Source organism: Schistocerca serialis, chromosome 12, assembly GCF_023864345.2.
Source record: "Schistocerca serialis cubense isolate TAMUIC-IGC-003099 chromosome 12, iqSchSeri2.2, whole genome shotgun sequence".
Classification (NCBI taxonomy): Eukaryota; Metazoa; Arthropoda; class Insecta; order Orthoptera; family Acrididae; genus Schistocerca; species Schistocerca serialis.
This window is the reverse complement of record NC_064649.1, coordinates 78,316,736-78,337,702: the sequence shown is the minus strand read 5'-3', so window position 1 is coordinate 78,337,702 and position 20,967 is coordinate 78,316,736. Positions and strand designations below refer to the sequence as shown.

General features: G+C 43.6%; 1 protein-coding gene and 1 pseudogene across 1 annotated transcript in view; one reads left to right on the top strand and one right to left on the bottom strand.

Moving 5' to 3' along the window:
* Positions 1 to 356: 356 nt before the first annotated feature.
* LOC126427950 (uncharacterized) overlaps positions 357 to 20,967 on the top strand; it is a 36,924-nt gene continuing 16,313 nt past the window's right edge. The window contains exon 1 of the mRNA XM_050089839.1: positions 357 to 632. Within this exon, the coding sequence (XP_049945796.1) occupies positions 357 to 632 (276 nt within the window). The remainder of the gene's footprint in view (positions 633 to 20,967) is intronic.
* On the bottom strand, positions 13,458 to 13,575 carry LOC126428604 (5S ribosomal RNA; annotated as a pseudogene).

The following is a 20,967-nucleotide window of genomic DNA, read 5'->3' as shown; positions in this document are numbered from 1 at the left end:
TTCTTCACTAGACCCAAAAATCGTACACAATGTCTACCCCCGACTTTTAAAGACATTTATTTGTTTGAATTTACAATGATAACGCTTCAACACAGAAGATAACCGATTTATTATCTATGGGTCGAAAATAAATACATTAATATCTACGAGTATTCTTTAGTTGACGCGCGGTTCCTGTGGTCATAGTTACAGCACGTGACGATAAAATGACATTACGCTTGCGGGAAGTGTTGTGAAAAGTGTGTTACCCGTTTCCGTATCGTAATACGGGCGTTGCATTTCCGATAGTTTTGTGATCTGTGGTTGCCACGGCAACGTGTAAACAGTGACAAACTGGACAGAGAGCAGAGGGCGCGATGCTGTGCTGCAGCCTGTTATTGGTGCCGGTGGCGGTGCTCATGACGTACGTGGTGGCGCGGTCTCTGCCGCCGCCAGATGCCACTGCCGGCGTCCGGAGTCCCTTCTGCGACGAGCCGGACCCGGAGCTGCGGCGCGCTGCGGAGCTGGTGTACTGGTGCGCCACGGCCGTGCTCACCGTCGGCGTCGCTTCGCTGCCCGAGTTCTGGACCGCCCTCGACAGGACCCGGCGCTATTGGAAAGCGGCCGACAGCACGCCCGCAGCCGCACAGCAGGTCGGTACCACGTCTTGTGCAACTCTCGATACACCCAGATCACTGAAGAGCCATAGAAACTGGTACACCTGTCTAATATCGCGGAAGTGCCGCTACACGACGTGACATGTACTCGACTAATATAAAGATAGTAGCTGTTCTCGAAAGATGCCATTGTTGACAGTGCAGCTTCTCTAGAATAAATGATAATTAATTGGGGTCTAGTTTAGCAGAGGATACAACCCGTCGGCTTTGACCAATGACGTCAGAATTCGCCAGAGAGCGTGTATTACAAAGATGAAAGAGCTGAGAAGAATGTTCAGAAACAGAGGAATGCAAGAGAGAAAAACTGTACTTCACATATATAAGGGCCAGTAGTATTTTCACGTTAACGATATCGCGTGTTTGTATCTTAGTATTTCTCCGCAAAATACAATGGAAAGAAATGAATGAAATATATTACTAGCAAAGAATACATCACGTTACATGTATGTCAGTTGTATCTCGAAAGTCTTTCGAACTGTATTGCTTAAGTGCATTTTGGGGGTCTAGTGCAGCAGGGGATACAACCCGTCGGCTTTGAACAATGACGTCGTTCCTTAGTCATAGATCGTAATGTCTTCACTTCGAGGCATAGATAATAAAGCAGTTCTGTGTTCTAATAAGCACTATCATTAAAATAATTGAATGTTAATCTAAAAGCGGACGCTTGATATTCAGTACATCATTAAACGTGTGATTTAATTAACTTAATTGTTTGTTACGGATACAGACACAGATGCTTCAGTGGCTGATAAGTGGTTTTTGGCATTTTTTTAAAAAAAATCTCACGAGATAGAATAAACTGATCCTACTTTATGAAGCAATCAATAAAAAAACTAAACTAAAACATAACAGCTTTTCTGTTTGTTTTAGCAGTAGCTGATAAGTGTTTTTTGCCTTTTTTTAAAAAAAATCTCACAGTAGCTGATAAGTGTATTTTTGGCTTTTTTCTTAAAAAAATCTCACGAGATAGAATAAAAAAACTAAACTAAAAGCTGTTATGTTTTAGTTTAGTTTTTTTATTGATTGCTTAATAAAGTAAGATCAGTTTATTCTATCTCGTGAGATTTTTTTTTAAAAAGCCAAAAAACACTTATCAGCTACTGAAGGGAGCTACAACACTAAGAAGAATCGCTTCTCGGCTTTTGACAAGATATTGCTTAATAAAGTAGGATCAGTTTATTATATCTCGTGAGATTTTTTTTTTTTAAAAAGCCAAAAAACACTTATTAGCTACTGAAGGGAGCTACAACACTAACAAGAATCGCTTCTCGGCTTTTGACAAGGTCAATGTTTATGTCTCTCGCATTCCTTTGTTTCTCAACATTCTCCTCAGCTCTTTCATCTTTGTAATACATGGTCTCTGGCGACTTGTGACGTCATTGTTCAAAGCCGACGGGTTGTATCCCCTGCTGCACTAGACCCCATTTTGGGATACAAGTTCAGCGAAGTCGATATCTTAGTATCAACTAGCATTGATGTCCTGTTTTTCACTTGAACTATGTATCCCCTGCTTCACTAAGCCGTAAATGAAACACCCGATACAAATTAAAAGCTCATTCGAAGTATGTTGCTTAAGTACAGTCCGGAATACGAGTTTGTCGTAAGTCGATTTCTTCGTTTTCACTAGCATTACTGTCCTGTTCTTCACTTGGACGATGTATCCTCCGCTTCAGTAAACCCTAAGTGGAACACGGGGTACAAATTGTCGATGTGTTGTTTATTTCTTCTCCGCTATTACTAACAGTCTTTTCTTACGTACATATCAGTATTACTGATGACAGAAGGACCTATGTATGTAATATATGTATACCAGACTTCCGTTGACCTCGATATATGTACACTGGCAACGAAAAGGTGGAAATAGACGTACGTTACATTTGCAACCTGTACCTCAATTGAACTACATGGAGACAAGATGACGACACATGAACAATTTGCATCCCGTACTTCACTATGGGGTACAGTTTTCTTGTTGCCTTGGACTCTAATAGTATCCCATGCATTACTTGAGCTATATAGCTATACGCAACATTTGTGTCTTGCTCGCCAATTGACATATATAATGTCAGTGTAAAGGCGAAGTGAAGGACGGGGTACAAATTTTAGTTCTGTCGTCAGTGTAAAGGCGAAGTGAAGGACGGGATACAAATTTTAGTTGTGTCGGGGGTTTCGCCTGTAATATAGCAAGTATACATTCGAAAATGTCGTACTGATGCTAGTGCTGGGAAACGAAAGAAGATCGACAGCTGAGAAATTTCTATTACATACTTCACAACACGAAAATACACATATTGGTGGAATAAAACAGTGAAATATGTCAAAATTGTGAAATACAGTGAAAGAAGCAAATGGAAAAGTGAGCTTACCACACGGAAATATCGAGGAATAACCGAAGCTCGCCTAGACAGACAGTAACGAAAATTACATACCCACAATCAGACAAATCCATTTCTATGAACGAAAATAAGACACTAAAAATTGTTCTACAATAACAAACTAATACTTCAAATTACCTCAATATCATTACGAATAATTATTTTAATGTACAATGATAGCGCTTATCCGGAACACAGGACTATTTTATTATCTATGCCTCGAAGTGAAGACATTACTATCTATGACTAATGTATGACGTCATTGGTCAAAGCCGACGGGTTGTATCCCCTGCTTCACTAGACCCATTAACTGAAACCCTCAGCTGCCGACAGATGTTGATATACCTCCATGGGGACAGCTGAAAATGTGTGTCCCGACCGTGAGACCCACATTCCCAGCTGTCCACAATCTGTGCGAATGCGCTCAGGTTGCCTGAACTCTTACGGGGGTAATTTCCAAGAATGATTGGTGCGCTCCAAACGATACATATCGAAGTTGTGGTAGTAAATCGATTATGGAGGTCTCGTGGCGCGCGTTACGAGTATGTTTGAAAGTGTCAGTAGAGAACGACAGAAGAAAAGCGTTAGAGAAGCACTGGTAAATTGAAAGGAGACGACTTACCTTAGTCGCCGTCGGTGTCTGTCTTGTGACAGTCCGCGCGATGTATAAGCTACAGGGACAAGTCCTTTTTTGCCACACCCGGGGTAAACTCTGCCAATATCGCGTAGGAATATCGGCAGAGTGTCGCATGCATCGACTTTCCCCTGCAGACGAAAGTTGTGAAAGTATAAGTACTGGAACAAATAGAATTCGTCCCTCTGTCCTGGACGGCCTTCTCTTTTTATGGTTGACTGGACAGACTTCCACAGGCGTTCTATGTTCTGGGTATGGACACTGGCGTCATCTGAAGATACAAACTCGACAGAGTGGTTCACAAATTCGTGCTCGAACCCTTCAGCTTTGAGACTCTGGTATGCCCATCCACTCATTACTCACGCCCACTAAGTTGACATTTCCCGTAAGGGTAATTTCCAAGAATGATTGCCTATCGAAGTTGGAGCGCTCCAAACGATACATATCGATGTTACGAAAGTAAATCGATTACGGAGGTCTCGATGCGCGCGTTATGATAAATTATTTGTGATCGTCATTTGTATCAGTTTTGCGTTGTTTCTTTAGTTTCAGTACATTACTTTCCGGCCATAATTGTTTGTGACATTTTCCCTTCATAGCGAGTGCAATGAGTGCTGCTTCTCAAGTTTCGTCTGCGGATTGCCTCACATGGAGGACTCTCATTCCATGCATATGCAGTGTAGACAAATATTTGACTTTTTCCCGGAAATATGGACTTCTGCTCGACGACGACACGAGAGACTGTATTGACGGTGGTGCTGCCAAGTCTGTGAAACTGCGTAAGAGCAGTGCGGACACTGACATTCCATTGCAATTTCATTGCGGACTTTGTAGAAAGCGAACCAGCATCAGGAAAAATAAGTGGTTCGAGTCCTCTAAATTATCGATTGAGGTGAGTATAATTCTTGTGTCGTGCTGGATTCGTGATTACACTCTGCAAGCCACAGCATCAGAAACTAAGCTATCGGCGAATACCGTCTGTGATTACTTCGGGTTTTGCCGAGAAGTGTGCTACGACAGTGTGCCAATTGGTGGACCGAATAAAGTAGTGGAAGTAGACGAGTCTCGCATTGCTAGGCGAAAGAATCAGAGAGGGCGGCCTACTAAAACTGAAGTAGATCATATTTGGGTTTTTGGTGGCATAGAAAGGGAGTCACGCAAGTGTTTGGTTGTCAGGGTATTGTCGCGAGACAAGGTGACTCTAGTGGGTCTTATAAAGCATTTCATACTGCCAGGAACAAATGTTATCACAGACGGGTTTCAGTCATACCACAAGTCTCAAAGCTGAAGGGTTCGAGCACGAATTTGTGAACCACTCTGTCGAGTTTGTATCTTCAGATGACGCCAGTGTCCATACCCAGAACATAGAACGCCTGTGGAAGTCTGTCAAGTCAACCATAAAAGGAGAAGGCCGTCCAGGACAGAGGGACGAACTCTATTCGTTCCAGTACCTATACTTTCACAACTTGCGTCTGCAGCGGAAAGTCGACGCATGCGACACTCTGCCGATATTCCTACGCGATATTGGTATAGTTTACCTCGTGTATGGCAAAAAAGGACTTGTCCCTGCAGCTTATACATCGCGCGAACTGTCACAAGACAGACACCGACGACGACTAAGGTAAGTCGTCTCCTTTCAATTTACCAGTGCTTCTCTAACGCTTTCCTTTTGTCGTTCTCTAGTGACACCTTCAAACATACTCGTAACGCGCGCCACGAGACCTCCACAATCGATTTACTATCGCAATTTCGATATGTATCGTTTGGAGCGCTCCAACTTCGATAGGCAATCATTCTTGGTAATTACCGCGTAGGGCCTCCGCGAGCACGCAAAAGTTCCGGAACACGACGTGACATGTATTAGACAAATGTCTGAAGCAGTGCTGGAGGGAACTGACACCATGAATCCTGCAGGGCTGTCCATAAAACCGTAAGAGTACGAGGGGTTCGATTATACGATTCTGGTGCCCGAGTTATGGATATTCACTAGAGCAACGACAAAAGACGAACGTTTACTAAGTTATAGTCAATAACAAATGAAAGTACGAGTAGTAACTTTTCTTACTTTGCTCGTCAGCCACGTCTTATTCGTGCACAAGTGCTCGCGTTGTGTAAGCTGCCAGCAGTAATTCTTTTTCCCGTAACCTGGGTACCCTCTCCCTATGTCAGTTAGAGATAGCATGCGAGTATGAGTAGGGTCAATTTTTCCAGGCAACCTCAAGTTGTAGAAATATAGATATCGGAAGAGGTATAACTTCCCGCGCTACATATTACGGGGAATTAGATTTCGTCATGTGAGGCTCGCGGCACTCGAAACTGCAACGTTTTCGCCTATTGCTATTCACGCCGAAAACGATAAAATATGTTCCCCTGGCAACGCACTACACGTTCACCATAATTCGCGCCACGAAAATCGTATGTTCGACATCGAATCGCACGTTCGATATATATTGTTAGGAGCCCAACCGTTCTATAGGTAATCATTCTTGGAAATTACTGGGAGTAGAGATCTCGTCCCAACATCACGTTGCAAAGGCATCCCTGATATGCTCAAAATTTTCATGTCTGGGGAGTTTTGTGGCCAGCGGAAGTGTTTAAACTCAGAAGAGGTTTCCTGGGACCACTCTGTAGCAATTCTGGACGTGTGGTGTGTCGCATTGTCCTGCTGGAAACGCCCAAGTGCAACGGATTGCACAGTGGACATGAATAGATGCAGGTGATCAGACAAGATGCTTACGTCCGTGTCACCTGTCAGAGTCGTATCTAGACGTATCAGGGCCCCCATATCACTCCAGCTGCACACGCCCCACACTATTAAAGAGCGGCCGGTAATTTCGAAGAATGATTGCCTATCGAAGTTGCGGTGTCCAAACGATACATATATAACGTGCGATCGTAAATCGATCATGAGACTCTGGCGGCGGGCGTTGTGATCAGTTATTTGTGATCGTCATTTTTATCTGTTTCCCGTCGTTCCCTTAGTTGCTGTGTATTACATACCTCCGCGAATTATTTGTGATTCGCTAGGGAATCCCAGACGATTTATATGGTTAGTGAGTGGGATGTCTGGCATTCTTGATGTTTCTTCGGCGGATTCTCTCACATGGAAAAATCTAATTCCATGTTTGGCTCTGAGCACTATGCGACTTAACTTCTGAGGTCATCAGTCGCCTAGAACTTAGAACTAATTAAACCTAACTAACCTAAGGACATCACACACATCCATGCCCGAGGCCGTAGCGGTCGCTCGGTTCCAGACTGTAGCGCCTAGAACGTCACGGCCACTCCGGCCGGCAATTCCATGTTTATCCAGCATAGAAAATTGTTCATCTTTTTGTCGCAAATATGGAGTACTACTGGACAAGGAAAGAAGGGACTGTGTAGACGGTGGCAGTGCGAAGTGTGTAAAACGCCGTAACAACAGTTTCGATGCTGAAATACCGTTACAATTTCATTGTGAACAGTGCGGAAAACGAACGAGCATCAGGAAGAATACATGGTTCGACTCTTCCAAATTATCCATCCAGACCACCGTAATGGACTTTCACATGATTCCAACATCGAGGACAAGTAAGATAAGTGGTCTCCTTTGTAATTACAAGTATTTTTGTTACGCTCTTCTTTTGTCGTTGCTGTAGTGACCACCATAAACATACCCATAACGCTGCCAGCAGTCACGTGATCGATTTAGGATCGCGCGTTCGATATGTATCGTTTGGACACCGCGACTTCGAGAGGCAATCATTCTTGGAAATTATCCGTTAGTGTTTAAACTCAGAAGAGTTTTCCTGGGCCCACTCTGTAGCAATTCTGTAGGTGTGGGGTGTCGCATGGTCCTTCTGGAATCGCCCAAGTCCGTCGGGATACACAATTGACATGAATGGATGCAAGTGATCAGACAGGCTGCTTACGTCCGTGTCACCTGTCAGAGTCGTATCTAGACGTATCAGGGCCCCCATATCACTCCAGCTGCACACGCCCGACACTATTAAAGAGCGGGCACTAGCTTGAACAGTCCCCTGCTGACATGCAGAATCCATGGATTCGTGAGGTTGTCTCTATAACCGTACACGTCCATCCGCGTGATACAATTTGAAACTAGACTCGTCCGACCAGGCAACATGCTTCCAGTCAAAGGATGAATTCTAGTGCCCGATTCCACTCATCGGCTTTGAGCAATGACGTCATGCCTAAGACAAAGACGCTACGTATAATCAGTCAATGAAAGAAACGGCTCATATTCGTAAACAAACAAATGTAGCATACGATAAAATTATAATCACATTCTCGCAGTTATTTACCTAGTCATAAGTTACATCGAAACGAACTGAAGATGACGAAAATAATTAAGAACAAGAATTAAAAGCAAATTTTCATTTCTGGTAAGAAGTAATCTCTTAATTTATGCGACTAGAAAAGCACAAAGAACCTTTAAATTGCATTACAGTAAAGCACATGGTCAAGTCATACTGTTATAAAATAGCTTTAATTTTGTACCAATTATTGAATCTAAAGGGACAAGCGCAGGAAAGTTCGGGTTTCGAGTGGGGAGAAACTAGAATGTACCAGAGAAACGGGAAAATTAAACGAATCACAACAAATACGAAAGAGTAGCATAAAATGTGGAGAAACCGACACACTTAATTAAAAAAAGCCAGTACATCAGAAACGAATATCTACAAAAAATAAAGAATATTGGCATCGATAACTAGAATTAACCTCTGTAGGTAAATTCTAGTTACAGATTCCAACCGCTCTATGATTCACATGTAAATTATTTTTGCAGTTATATACAGTGAAACGTAATACCATTTCTACATTTGTAATTGCTCTCTTAAAACTACTGCGGTGTATAACAAAAACTGCATTGGGTAACTAGAACTGAGCTTCTGTATAGGTCAATTCTAGTTACTGATTCCAATATTAGTAACTTTTTTTGCAGTAGTTTAGATGGCAATTACAAATGCAGAAATCATATAAGCCTACATTTTAATACACACACGTGTTGAAAAAACGATATAGTTAATGAATCATCGACTGGCTGGAATCGATAATTAGAATTGGCCTTTATAGGGGGTCAGTTCTCGTTACCGATTCAATGGTTCATAATTCTGGACATTTTTGCAGTAAATCTGTGGACTATGTTTTTATAGGATTTCTTATTGATCTTAGAACTACTACGAAAACTAATAAGTATTCTAAGTACAGCTTCCAAATTTTTCTGTTTTTCATAGTAATGAAGATAGTACTACCATATGCATAAATCCTGTAATACTTAAGTGTACACACTTGTTGTTAAAACGATGTAAATAATGAACCGTGGAATGATTGAAATCAGTAACTAGAATTAACCTATATAGGTCAGTTCCAATTATCGATTTCAGTATTTGTTAGACCCTACTTTTTGTCAAATTTCATTAGCTTGTGTGAATTTAATAATTAACGCTGATTCATAATATTATGACTTCAGCACGCGCTATACTGTACTGGATATGTAGGAGCTTTTCTTACTACCATAAGTTAGGATGATTTTTTTTTCAGACATGTATACTCCTCTTTTGCTATTCTTTTTTATTTTCGTTACCTTTAATTCTTGTCGGTACAATTTGTGGCTAATCACGTGAACTGTGTAATTTTATCGTACGCTACATTCGTTTGTTTATGAATGTGATCAGTCGCTTTCAGAGATTGCCTCTATCTAGCTTCTCTGCCTTAGTTATGACGTCACTGCTCAAAGCCGAAGTGTGGGATCAGACACTAGAACTGACCCCAACAGTCTAATTTCGCTGTTGCCGGGCGCAGGCGAGGCGTAAAGCTTTGGGTAATTTCCAAGTATGTTTGCGTATCGAAGCCGCGGGCTGCAAACGATAGATATCGAACATGCGATTTTAAATCGATCACGCGACTGTGGTGGCTTGCGATATGAGCATGTTGCAAGTACCAAGGAAACGACTTACTTCACTCATTTTCGTCATGTGAATGTCCATTTAATAATGTGTATGCTACGGGAAGCATTGCCTTTTTGCCGTAACGTGGGTAGACTCTACCAGTGTCACGCAGAAATGTGGGTAGGGTGTCACGTGCGTCAACTTTTCCTTGCATCCGCAAGTTATGGAAAAACAGATACTGAAACAAATAGAGTTCATCTCTTTCTCCTGGACGTCCTTCCCTTTTAATGGAAGATTTCACTGATTTCCAGAGCCGCTTGATGTTTTGCGTGTGCACACTGGGATCATCGGAAGACACGAACTTTGCGAAGTGATTGATGAACTCGTGGTTGAAGGCCGCATGCAATCACTTTGCTACCAAGCAGTATAAAGTGCTTTATCAAACTGACTAAAGTTGCCTTGTGTCTGGACAACACCCTTACCACAGGGCACTGCCGGGACTCTCGTTCCATATCACCGAATACCCAAATACGTTTGATTTCATACTTTAAAGGACGCACTCTCTGGTTTTTCCTTCTTGCTATGTGCGATTCTTCCACTTCAATAGCCGTCCGCTGTGGCCGAGTGGTTCTCGGCGCTCAGTCCGGAACCGCGCTGCTGCTACGGTCGCAGGTTCGAATACTGCCTCGGGCATGGATGTGTGTGATGTCCTTAGGTTAGTTAGGTTTAAGTAGTTCTAAGTCTAGGGGACTGATGACCTCAGGTGTTAAGTCCCGTAGTGCTTAGAGCCATTTGAACCATCCACTTCAATAATTTTATTTGGTCCTCCGACCGGTACACTGTCGTTCGTCACGATTACATAACACACTTCTCCGCAAAACCCTAAATAGTCGCACACGGTATTAATAGATAAGTCAGTTTGCGATGCTTTTGCTTGCAGGATGTAGTCCCTAATCCACAAGGATACAAGAATTATGCTGGTCTGAATCGATAATTTGAAATAATGAAACCATGCATTCTTCCTGACTTTTTTTTTCTAGATTGCATAACATGGAATTAGATTCTTCCACGTGAGGCAATCAGCCGAAGAAACATCTACAATACCAGACATCCCACTCACTACCGACATAAATCGTTCAAGTGACTCTGAGCACTATGGGACTTAAGATCTGAGGTCATCAGTCCCCTAGACTTAGACCTACTTAAATCTGACTAACCTAAGGACATCACATACATCCATGCCCGAGGCAGGATTCGAGCCTGCGACCGTACCGGTCTCGCGGTTCCAGACTGAGGCGCCTAGAACCGCTCGGCCACTGCGGCCGCCGACATAAATCTCTGGGATTCCCTAGCAACTCACAAACAATTTACCATAACGCCCGCCACCACAGTCGCGTGATCGATTTAGAATCGCACGTTCGATATCTGTCGTTTGCAGCCCGCGGCTTCGATAGGCAAACATTCTTGGAAATTACCAAGCTTTGTGTTGTGCAGTCATCAAGGACACACGAGCGGGCCTTCAGCCCCGAAAGCCCAGTTCGATGATATTTCGTTGAATGGTTCGCACGCTGACACTTCTTGATAGACCAGCACTGAAATCTGCAGCAATTTCCAGAAGGGCTACATTTCTGCCACGTTGAACGATTTTCTTCAGTCGTCGTTGGTCCCGTTCTTGCAGGATCTTTTTCAGGCCGCAGCGATGTCGGACATTTGATGTTGTACCAGATTCCTGATATTCATGGTACACTCGTGAAATGATCGTACAGGAAAATCCGCACTTCATTGCTACCTTGGAGTGCTGTGTAGCATTGCTCGATCGCCGACTGTAACACCACGTTCACACTCATTTAAATCTTCATAACATGCCATTGCAGCAGTAGCAACCGATGTAACAACTGCGCCAGGCACTTGTCCTATACAGTTGTTGCCGACTGCTGCACCGTTTTCTGCGTGTTTACACATCGCTGTATTTGAATACGCATGCCTGTCATCAGTTTCTCTGCTCCTTCAGTGTCGTAGGTTTTTGGGTCCGTTTCTAATATGTGATTCCAGTTCTCAGCTTTGAGCCACGACGACGTGTGGGACATGAAGAGTTTACTATAAGAAGGGTGTTAAAGTGCCTACACAGGCGCCAACCAACCAACCGACCGACTGCCCGACAAATTATACGTGTGTAGGAGTTTTGGCCAACCGACATTTCTTGTTGGGGGGTCGCTTGGGTTTGACGAACAGACAGCGATTCCGACTGGGGCAGTCCCCCTCCAAAATCACTTCTTCTTTTTATCATAGTCTAGGCGACGAGTGTGCAACGCACAGCCCAAATGAGCATGTAGGGCGAAGTAGTAAACTTATCTGGTGATACATTTAAGTTCCAGTTCTCCGCTTTGAACCATGACGTGTGTGGAGTCAAGAGTTTACGATAAGAATGATGTTAAAGGGCCCCACACGCACCAACCAGCCGACTTTCAGTCTGACAGATTGAACGTGTGTAGGAGTTTTGGCCAGCCGACCGGGGTCAACTGAAGAATGGGAAACAATCCGTCGGCTTTGACCAATGACGTCATAGTTTACTCACAGATATTAATGTCTTTGTTTTCGAGCTGTAGATAACAAATCGGTTTTCCTTCTGTGGCGTAGCTTCATCATTGTAAGTTGAAATAAATAAATGTGATTTGAAAAGACCATGATGCCGCGCGGAATATCCGCGCGGTTTAGGCCGCCTTCCCACGGTCCACGCGACTCCCCACGTCGGAGGTTCGAGTCCTCCGTCGGGCATGTGTGTGTGTGTGTGTGTGTGTGCGCGTTGTCCTTAGCGTGAGTTAGTTTAAGTTAGATTAAGTAGCGTGATTACCTCTGCAGTTTGGTCCCATGGGAATTTACCACAAATTTTTAAATTAAAAGACAGACGCATATTGTGCGCGATTTTTGTCGCTTGTATTAAATCATTTGTTCGTTCCAATTCAGTCGGTACTTATTTTCATTCTTAGTGAGTTTGAGATATTTTCGAAGGACTTTTTTCATTCTGGACAATTTTTATTTTTTTATTTTCATTTGTAAGATTTTTTGTGTGTGAAATCTTATGGGACTTAGCTGCTAAGGTCATCAGTCCCTACGCTTGCACACTACTTAACCTAAATTATCCTAAGGACAGACACCCACACTCATGCCCGAGGGAGGACTCGAACCTCCGCCGGGACCAGCCGCACAGTCCATGACTGCAGCGCCCAAGCCCGCTCGGCTAAACCCGCGCGGTATTTGTAAGTATGGACTTACCTATTCCTATGAATGAGGAAGACTTGAAGCAGGATTCGTCAACTGCAGTGCGGAATACAAATTTTACAGTTGTCACTTTTTATCGCCTCGGCTAGCACTACTATTACTACGACATTTTTCAGTCTGTACTAGTAATATGGAAGGCGAAAAGACCGACACACGAAAAGTTTGTAGCCCGTACTTCAGTCGACCTACATAAATCAATTCAGTCGACCTTTATAAATCAACTAAGAATAGGATACTAGTCGCTAGCAAAGACGAAGAAAGCGACATATGTAACATAGGCATCCTGTACCTCAGTTGAACTATGTATTTCGTATATTGGTCTTTTCGCATTCTGTAGTACTACTATCGACTGAAAAATATCGCAGTAATACTAGTGCTAGCGAAGGTGAAAAAAAGCGACAACTGCTCTGTCTTTTAAAAAGCACTCTGTCTTCAGGCCACAATTGGCCCATCGGGACCATCCGACCGCCGTGTCATCCTCAGTTGGGGATGCGGATAGGAGGGGCGTGTGTGGCCAGTACACCGCTCTCCCGGTCGTTGTGATGGTTTTCTTTGACCGGCGCCGCTGCTAATCGGTCGAGTAGCTCCTCAATTGGCATCACGAGGCTGAGTGCGCCCCTAAAAATGGCAACAGCACATGGCGGCCTGGATGGTCACCCATCCAAGTGCCGGCCACGCCCGATAGCGCTTAACTTCGGTGAGCTCACGGGAACCGGTGTATCCACTGCGGCAAGGCCGTTGCCGCCGTTTAAAAACACATTCATTTATTTCAATTTACTATGATGGCACCTTGCCAGAAGATAACCGATTTATTATCTATCGCTTGAAAATAAAGACAGTAATATCTATGAGTAAACTATGACGTCATTGGGCAAAACCGACGGGTTGTATCCCACTCTTCAGTTACCCCAACTACCAGACAGCCGTACCCGCCCTTCCCCCTAAACCACTTCTTCTTCTTCTTCTTCTCCTTCTTTCATCATAGTCTAGGCCACGAGTCTCCAACGCCAACCTAATAAGTGAGCATCTAGGATGAGGTAGTAACCTTAGCTGGTGATACACCTAAGCTCGTGAACTTAGGAGTGACTCTAATAATTGAAGATCGTAGATGTCCTCTTTGTGCTGCTCACGCAGAAACACCGATTTATCATCGTTTGTGTATTGCAGCAGACATGAAAGGATAGCGCGGTATCGCAGCAGTAATTTTACTTTGTGACTAAATTTATACTTTAGTTCATCTTTTAACTGATATAAAGGGAATCGGCGAAGTATATTCCGCTCTAAAAGCTTTACAGAAACTTACGTGAAGCATATTTTTTGCTCACTTTACACTGAAGTGACTAAAGTTAGCTGGCCTCTGTGGCCGTTCGGTTCTAGGCGCTTTGGTCCGGAACCGCGCAGCTGCTACGGTCGGGCATTGATGTGTGTGATGTCCTTAGGTTAGTTAGGTTTAAGTAGTTCTAAGTGTAGGGGACTGATGAACTCAGGTGTTAAGTCCCATAGTGCTTAGAGCCATTTGTACCATTTTTTCACAAAAGTTATGTGATACCTGCCAAAATGGCGCCGGACATCTTCTTGCACGGGGTAGTATAGCAAATCGACGTGAAGTGGACTCAACACGTCTTTGGAAGTCCCCTGCGTAAATATTGAGCCACGCTGCCTCTATAGCTGTCCATAATTGCCGGTGCAAGATTTTGTGCACGAACTGATCTCTCCATTGCGTCCGATAAATGTTTAACGGGATTCATGTCGGGCGATCTGGGTGGCCAAGCCATTCGCTCGACTTGTCCAGTATGGCTGACATCGAAATAAGTGTCCAAGGAATAGAAAAACAACTGAAATCACTCAACAGAGGAAAGTCCACTGGACCTGACGGGATACCAATTCGATTTTACACAGAGTACACGAAAGAACTTGCCCCCCTTCTAACAGCCGTGTACCGCAAGTCTCTAGAGGAGCGGAAGGTTCTAAATGATTGGAAAAGAACACAGGTAGTTCCAGATTTCGAGAAGGGTCGTCGAGCAGATGGGCAAAACTATAGGCCTATATCTCTGACATCGAGCTGTTGCAGAATTGTAGAACATGTTTTTTCAAATGGCTCTGAGCACTATGCGACTTAACTTCTGAGGTCATCAGTCGCCTAGAACTTAGAACTAATTAAACCTAACTAACCTAAGGACATCACACACATCCATGCCCGAGGCAGGATTCGAACCTGCGACCGTAGCGGTCGCTCGGCTCCAGACTGTAGCGCCTAGAACCGCACGGCCACTCCAGCCGGCACATGTTTTTTGCTCGCGTATCATGTCATTTCTGGAAACCCAGAATCTACTCTGTAGGAATCAACATCGATTCCGGAAACAGAGACCCAACTCGCTTTATTTGTTCATGAGACGCAGAAAATATTAGATACAGGCTCCCAGGTAGATGCCATTTTCCTTGACTTCCGGAAGGCGCTCGATACAGTTCCACACTGTCGCCTGATAAAAAAAAAAGTAAGAGCCTACGGAATATCAGACCAGCTGTGTGGCTCGATTGAAGAGTTTTTAGCAAACAGAACACAGCATGTTGTTCTCAATGGAGAGACGTCCACAGACGTTAAAGTAACCTCTGGCGTGCCACAGGGGAGTGTTATGGGACCATTGCTTTTCACAATATACATAAATGACCTAGTAGATAGTGTCGGAAATTCCATGCAGCTTTTCGCGGATGATGCTGTAGTATACAGAGAAGTTGCAGCATTAGAAAATTGCAGCGAAATGCAGGAAGATCTGCAGCGGATAGGCACTTGGTGCAGGGAGTGGCAACTGACCCTTAACATAGACAAATGTAATGTATTGCGAATACATAGAAAGAAGGATCCTTTATTGTATGATTATATGATAGCGGAACAAACACTGGTAGCAGCTACTTCTGTAAAATATCTGGGACTATGCGTACGGAACGATTGGAAGTGGAATGATCATATAAAATTAATAGTTGGTATGGCGGGTGCCAGGTTGAGATTCATTTGGAGAGTCCTTAGAAAATGTAGTCCATCAACAAAAGAGGTAGCTTACAAAACACTCGTTCGACCTATACTTGTGTATTGCTCATCAGTATGGAATCCGTACCAGGTCGGGTTGACAGAGGAGATAGAGAAGATCCAAAGAAGAGTGGCGCGTTTCGTCACAGGGTTATTTGGTAAGCGTGATAGCGTTACGGAGATGTTTAGCAAACCCAAGTGGCAGACTCTGCAAGAGAGGCGCTCTGCATCGCGGTGTAGCTTGCTGTCCAGGTTTCGAGAGGGTGCGTGTCTGGATGAGGTATCGAGTATATTGCTTCCCCCTACTTATACCGCCCGAGGAGATCACGAATGTAAAATTAGAGAGATTCGAGCGCGCACGGCGGCTTTCCGGCAGTCGTTCTTCCCGCGAACCATACGCGACTGGAACAGGAAAGGGAGGTAATGACAGTGGCACGTAAAGTGCCCTCCGCCACACACCGTTGGGTGGTTTGCGGAGTATAAATGTATATGTAGATGTTCTTCAAACTAATTACGAACAATTGTGACCTGATAACATGGCGCATCGTTGTTTGGGAACGCGAAGTCCATGAACGACAGAAAACGGTCTGCAGGTAGCGGAACATAACTGTTTTCGGTCAGTGATCGGTTCAGCTGGACTAGAGGTCCCAGTCAGTTCCATGTAAACACAGCGCACACCGTTATTGGGCCACCACTAGCTTGCACAGTTCCTTGTTGACAACCTGGATACACGGCTTTGTGGGGTCTGCGCTACACTAGAAGCCTACCATCAGCTCTAACTGACTGAAACCGGGACTTATCTGACCCCAGGCCACGATTTTACAATTGTGTAGGGACCAGCCGATATGGTTACGAGCCCACGAGAGGCGACGTCGTGCTGGTACCTAAAGCGCTCGCTTCGGACTTCTGCAGCCATAGCCCATTAATTCCATATTTCGCCGAACTGTCCTAACGGATACGTTTGTCGTGGCCCCACATTGGTTTCTGCATTTATTTCATGCAGTGTTGCTTGTCTGTTAGCACTGACAGATCTACACAAACGCGTCGTTTTCCGTCTCTAAGTGAAGGATGTCGGGCACTGTGTTGTCCGTGGTGGTATTCTCGGCACACTCTTGACTCTGTCACTCGGAATGTTGGATTCCTTAACGATTTTCAGAATTGGATGTCCCATACGTCTAGCTCCAACCACCATTCCGCGTTCACAGTCTATTAATTCCCGTTATGCGTCCATAATCATGTCGGAGTCCGCTCCGATAACGACAGCACGGTAGCTCAGCGTGTTCGGTCAGAGAGCTGGTTGGTCTCTGTAATAAAAAAAAAAAAACTGAGTGGAAGGATCAACAAACGACCTTTAACGGATGTCATGTGACATCTGCAGCGACCAAACACAACGATCAACTATGAAAAAAATTAAAAATAAAAAAGTAGCTGAGCTGTCAGCGCGATGGACTGTCATGCGAAGGGGCCCGGGTTCGATTCCCGGCTGGGTCGGAGATTTTTGTCCACTTAGGGACCGGGTGTTGTATTGTCTTTATCATCATCATCTTATCCCCATCGACACGCAAGTCGCCGAAGTTGCGTCAACTCGAAAGACTTGCACCAGCCGACTGGTCTACACGACGGGAGGCCCTAGCCACACATTTCCATCACGTCGGAAACCTTTCCATGTGGATCACGACAGTACAAATAGCAGCTCCGCACTGCCATTTTGTACCTTGTGTACGCGATACTACCACCACTTGTATTATGTGCAAATCGCTATCCCATGACTTTTGATTCTTTGTATTGTCTTAGCATTTTCGTGAAAAAATAAGATTCCTCAAGCATGTTTATAAAGTGATCGTACAGGCATAAATTTAAAAAAAGTATTTAAATTTTTATCTGTAGTTTTTATCGCTTTTGTATCTTAGGCTCGGCTCTGAGCACTATGGGACTTAACATCTATGGTCATCAGTCCCCTAGAACTTAGAACTAATTAAACGTAACGAACCTAAGGACATCACACAACACCCAGTCATCACGGGGCAGAGAAAATCCCTGAACCCGCCGGGAATCGAACCCGGGAGTGGGAAGCGAGAATGCTACCACACGACCACGAGGTGCGGACTTGTATCTTACAAGGGAACCTCCCCATCGCACCCCCCTCAGATTTAGTTATAACTTAGCACAGTGGATAGGCCTTGATAAACTGAACACAGATCAATTGAGAAAACAGGAAGAAGTTGTGTGGAACTGCGAAAAAATAGCAAAATATACAAACTGAGTAGTCCATGGGCCACATAGGCAACATCAAGGAGAACGTGAGCTGAGGATTGCTGTGGTCCCGTGGTAGCGTGAGCAGCTGCAGAAGAAGAGGTCCTTGGTTCAAGTCTTCCCTCGAATGAAAATTTACCTTTCTTTATTTTTGCATAGTTATTATCTGTCCGTTCGTTCATTGACGTCTCTGTTCACTGTAAAAAGTTTAGTGTCTGTGTTAGGTGACCGCATCGCAAAACCGTGCGATTAGTAGACGAAAGGATGTGCCTCTCCAATCGGAACCGAAAACATTTGATCGCAAGGTCATAGGTCAACCGATTCCTCCACAGGAAAACACATCTGATATATTCTATACGACACTGGTGACGGCATGCGCTTCACATGACAGGAATATGTTGTCGACCCACCTAACTTGTACACTTGGCGAATGGGTAAAAAGATTCTTCTACCTTGCCCGATTTAGGTTTTCTTGTGGATGTGATAATCACTCCCAAAAAAGTGATGAAAACATAAGAGTTTGTCACATAAACTGAAAATAAAAAATTAAAGTTTTCGCTCGATGGAAGATTTGAACCAAAGACCTTTCGTTCCGCAGCTGCTCACGTTACTACCAGACCACAGCGCTCCTGCGTTCACAGTGTCCTAGATGCTGCTTATCTCGCCATGAACTACTTAGTTTGTACATTTTGCTTATTTTTTTCACAGTTCCACATAACTTCTTCCTGTTTTCTCAATTGATCTGTGTTCAGTTTTTCAAGGCCTATCCACTGTGCCAACTTATAACTAAATCTGAGGGGGGTGCGATGGGGAGGTTCCCTTGTTAGTACTTGCATGTAACTATGCTCTTCCAGTGAAAATTTTTTACACAGCCTATTACCAATTTAGATGGTATGATCAGCATAGGCATAAATAATTTATTTAATCTTTTACTTCAAGCTGGAAACGACGGGCGGTAAACGTAAAAATGCGGTATCACCTGTAGGAAGTAGAATTTATCGTATCTGCAGCGCTAGTGCAGTACTGGAGACGGCAGGAATGGTTCAGCAAACTCATATGAGCATTTACAAGGCTGCAAAAGAGAAATGGCTGCCTCGGAGCTTATTAAAAAGATATCTGACAGAAAATCGCGGTTCTGAAGGGGCCGAGGGGTTTGAAGAAATTAGATCACCCATTCGCCTTAGAGTCAGAATTAGAACCAAAGTTACTGAAGTGCACAGTTACAATGCAGGAGATGGGATTTGCACAAGGGTTATGGTCACAAGTGGTTACGAACTAAGAGCTCTGGCATTGAGTAGTCCACGAACTAGCAAAGGAAAAGGAAGCGCTGTTTTGTATTCTGATTAGTTTTGGCTAACAAGGAAAACAAAAGGTAGACATGTTACAAAAAATAACATTTCCAGTGATAACAAGTGGACTTGCGACACCCGTTGAGGTCAGTATTCAACGCAGGGAAGAGAAAAAAATGGAAGAAAATGGATGCAATGCTCATTCTGCCTCACTGCCTATCATGAACTCTACCATAGCGAATCTGCAGTGGTACACATTTTCATGTGTGACCTCTGCAGTTCCATCAATGTGTAAGGTGGCAGAATAAATAGAATTGCACCTTAGATGACACCATTATACATTGCAACGAGATGGTGAAGATACCTAACGTAATTTGGTGGTTATGAGAACATTTGCCTATCAGTATAGAATGCAAAAAGGGATGACAGCCAATCGGCAGTAATTAACACACTGTTCCTATACAATGCATGTCTTTGAGCGGAAGATGGAACAGGCAAATCGAGTTGCTTTTAGTTTTGAAAAGCCAGCTGTACAATGGTGTAGTGAAGGCGTGCTGTGGGGGTTACGACGGAATCCACTTAAAGGGGTGGCAGGAGGAAGGTCAGCGACCCCAGGCCAGGTCATTCAGGTCAGAGGACGCGTGTAGTGGCACATCTGCACAAGGGACTGAGAAAAAGTTTCAGAAAGCTGTGTTTCGGAATTCCAACTCGATACGAACAAAAGCCAGTGACGCATTTCATCCAGCGAGTGCGATACATGGAAAGGTCCACCACGGAACTAGTAATGGGAAATGTAAATGACTCTTTCTGTCCGATGCACGAGGAGCGGTACAGTGTAGACAATTGCACACCACTGCGTAGATATGATGCTAAATGGGACATAAATTTGTCAGCTCAAGAACCAAATGTCGTAGTACGAATACAAGAAAATATGACGCAGGTAAAAGGAATGGGTAATGTTGTGAAAATACAAACGCCATACGGTGGAAGAGAAAAATTTGAAAATGATCACTTTTGACAGTCAGAAAATTCCGGCATTACAAAGAAAGCGGGAACAGCTTACATCTTTATTTGATGTTAACTTTAATGTGTACAATTTACTTGGTATTTGAAGGGAAGCTATTTTATAAAGGTTATTTTTATTATACTATGTAATATTTTCTAACCTTGGTGGTTCAGTATGTTTCTCTTAACTGTGTAAAAAAAGTTAAAAGTTACATAAATAATTTAATCATATTTAAAACTTACATTAACGTAACACCAAATTAGGAATCTGTATCACAAAACTGGCTACTCATATCACCAAGTTAAGTACTATCGTTGTGTTTTAGTTTAAATATCCTCAACTCTACCAAAACGAATCCTAACGCTATGAAAATGCTATTATTATATCGTACGCATATAACCCTAAGTTACATAAGAATTTTCCGCAGAGATGCATGGTTAGTCATCTAATTATTTATACAAGCCTAAGTTACATAAGAATTTTCCGCAGGGATGCATGGTTAGTCAGCTAATTAATTATAGAATTACTGGCTTTATCACCAAATTAGGTGCCTTTACCCTAT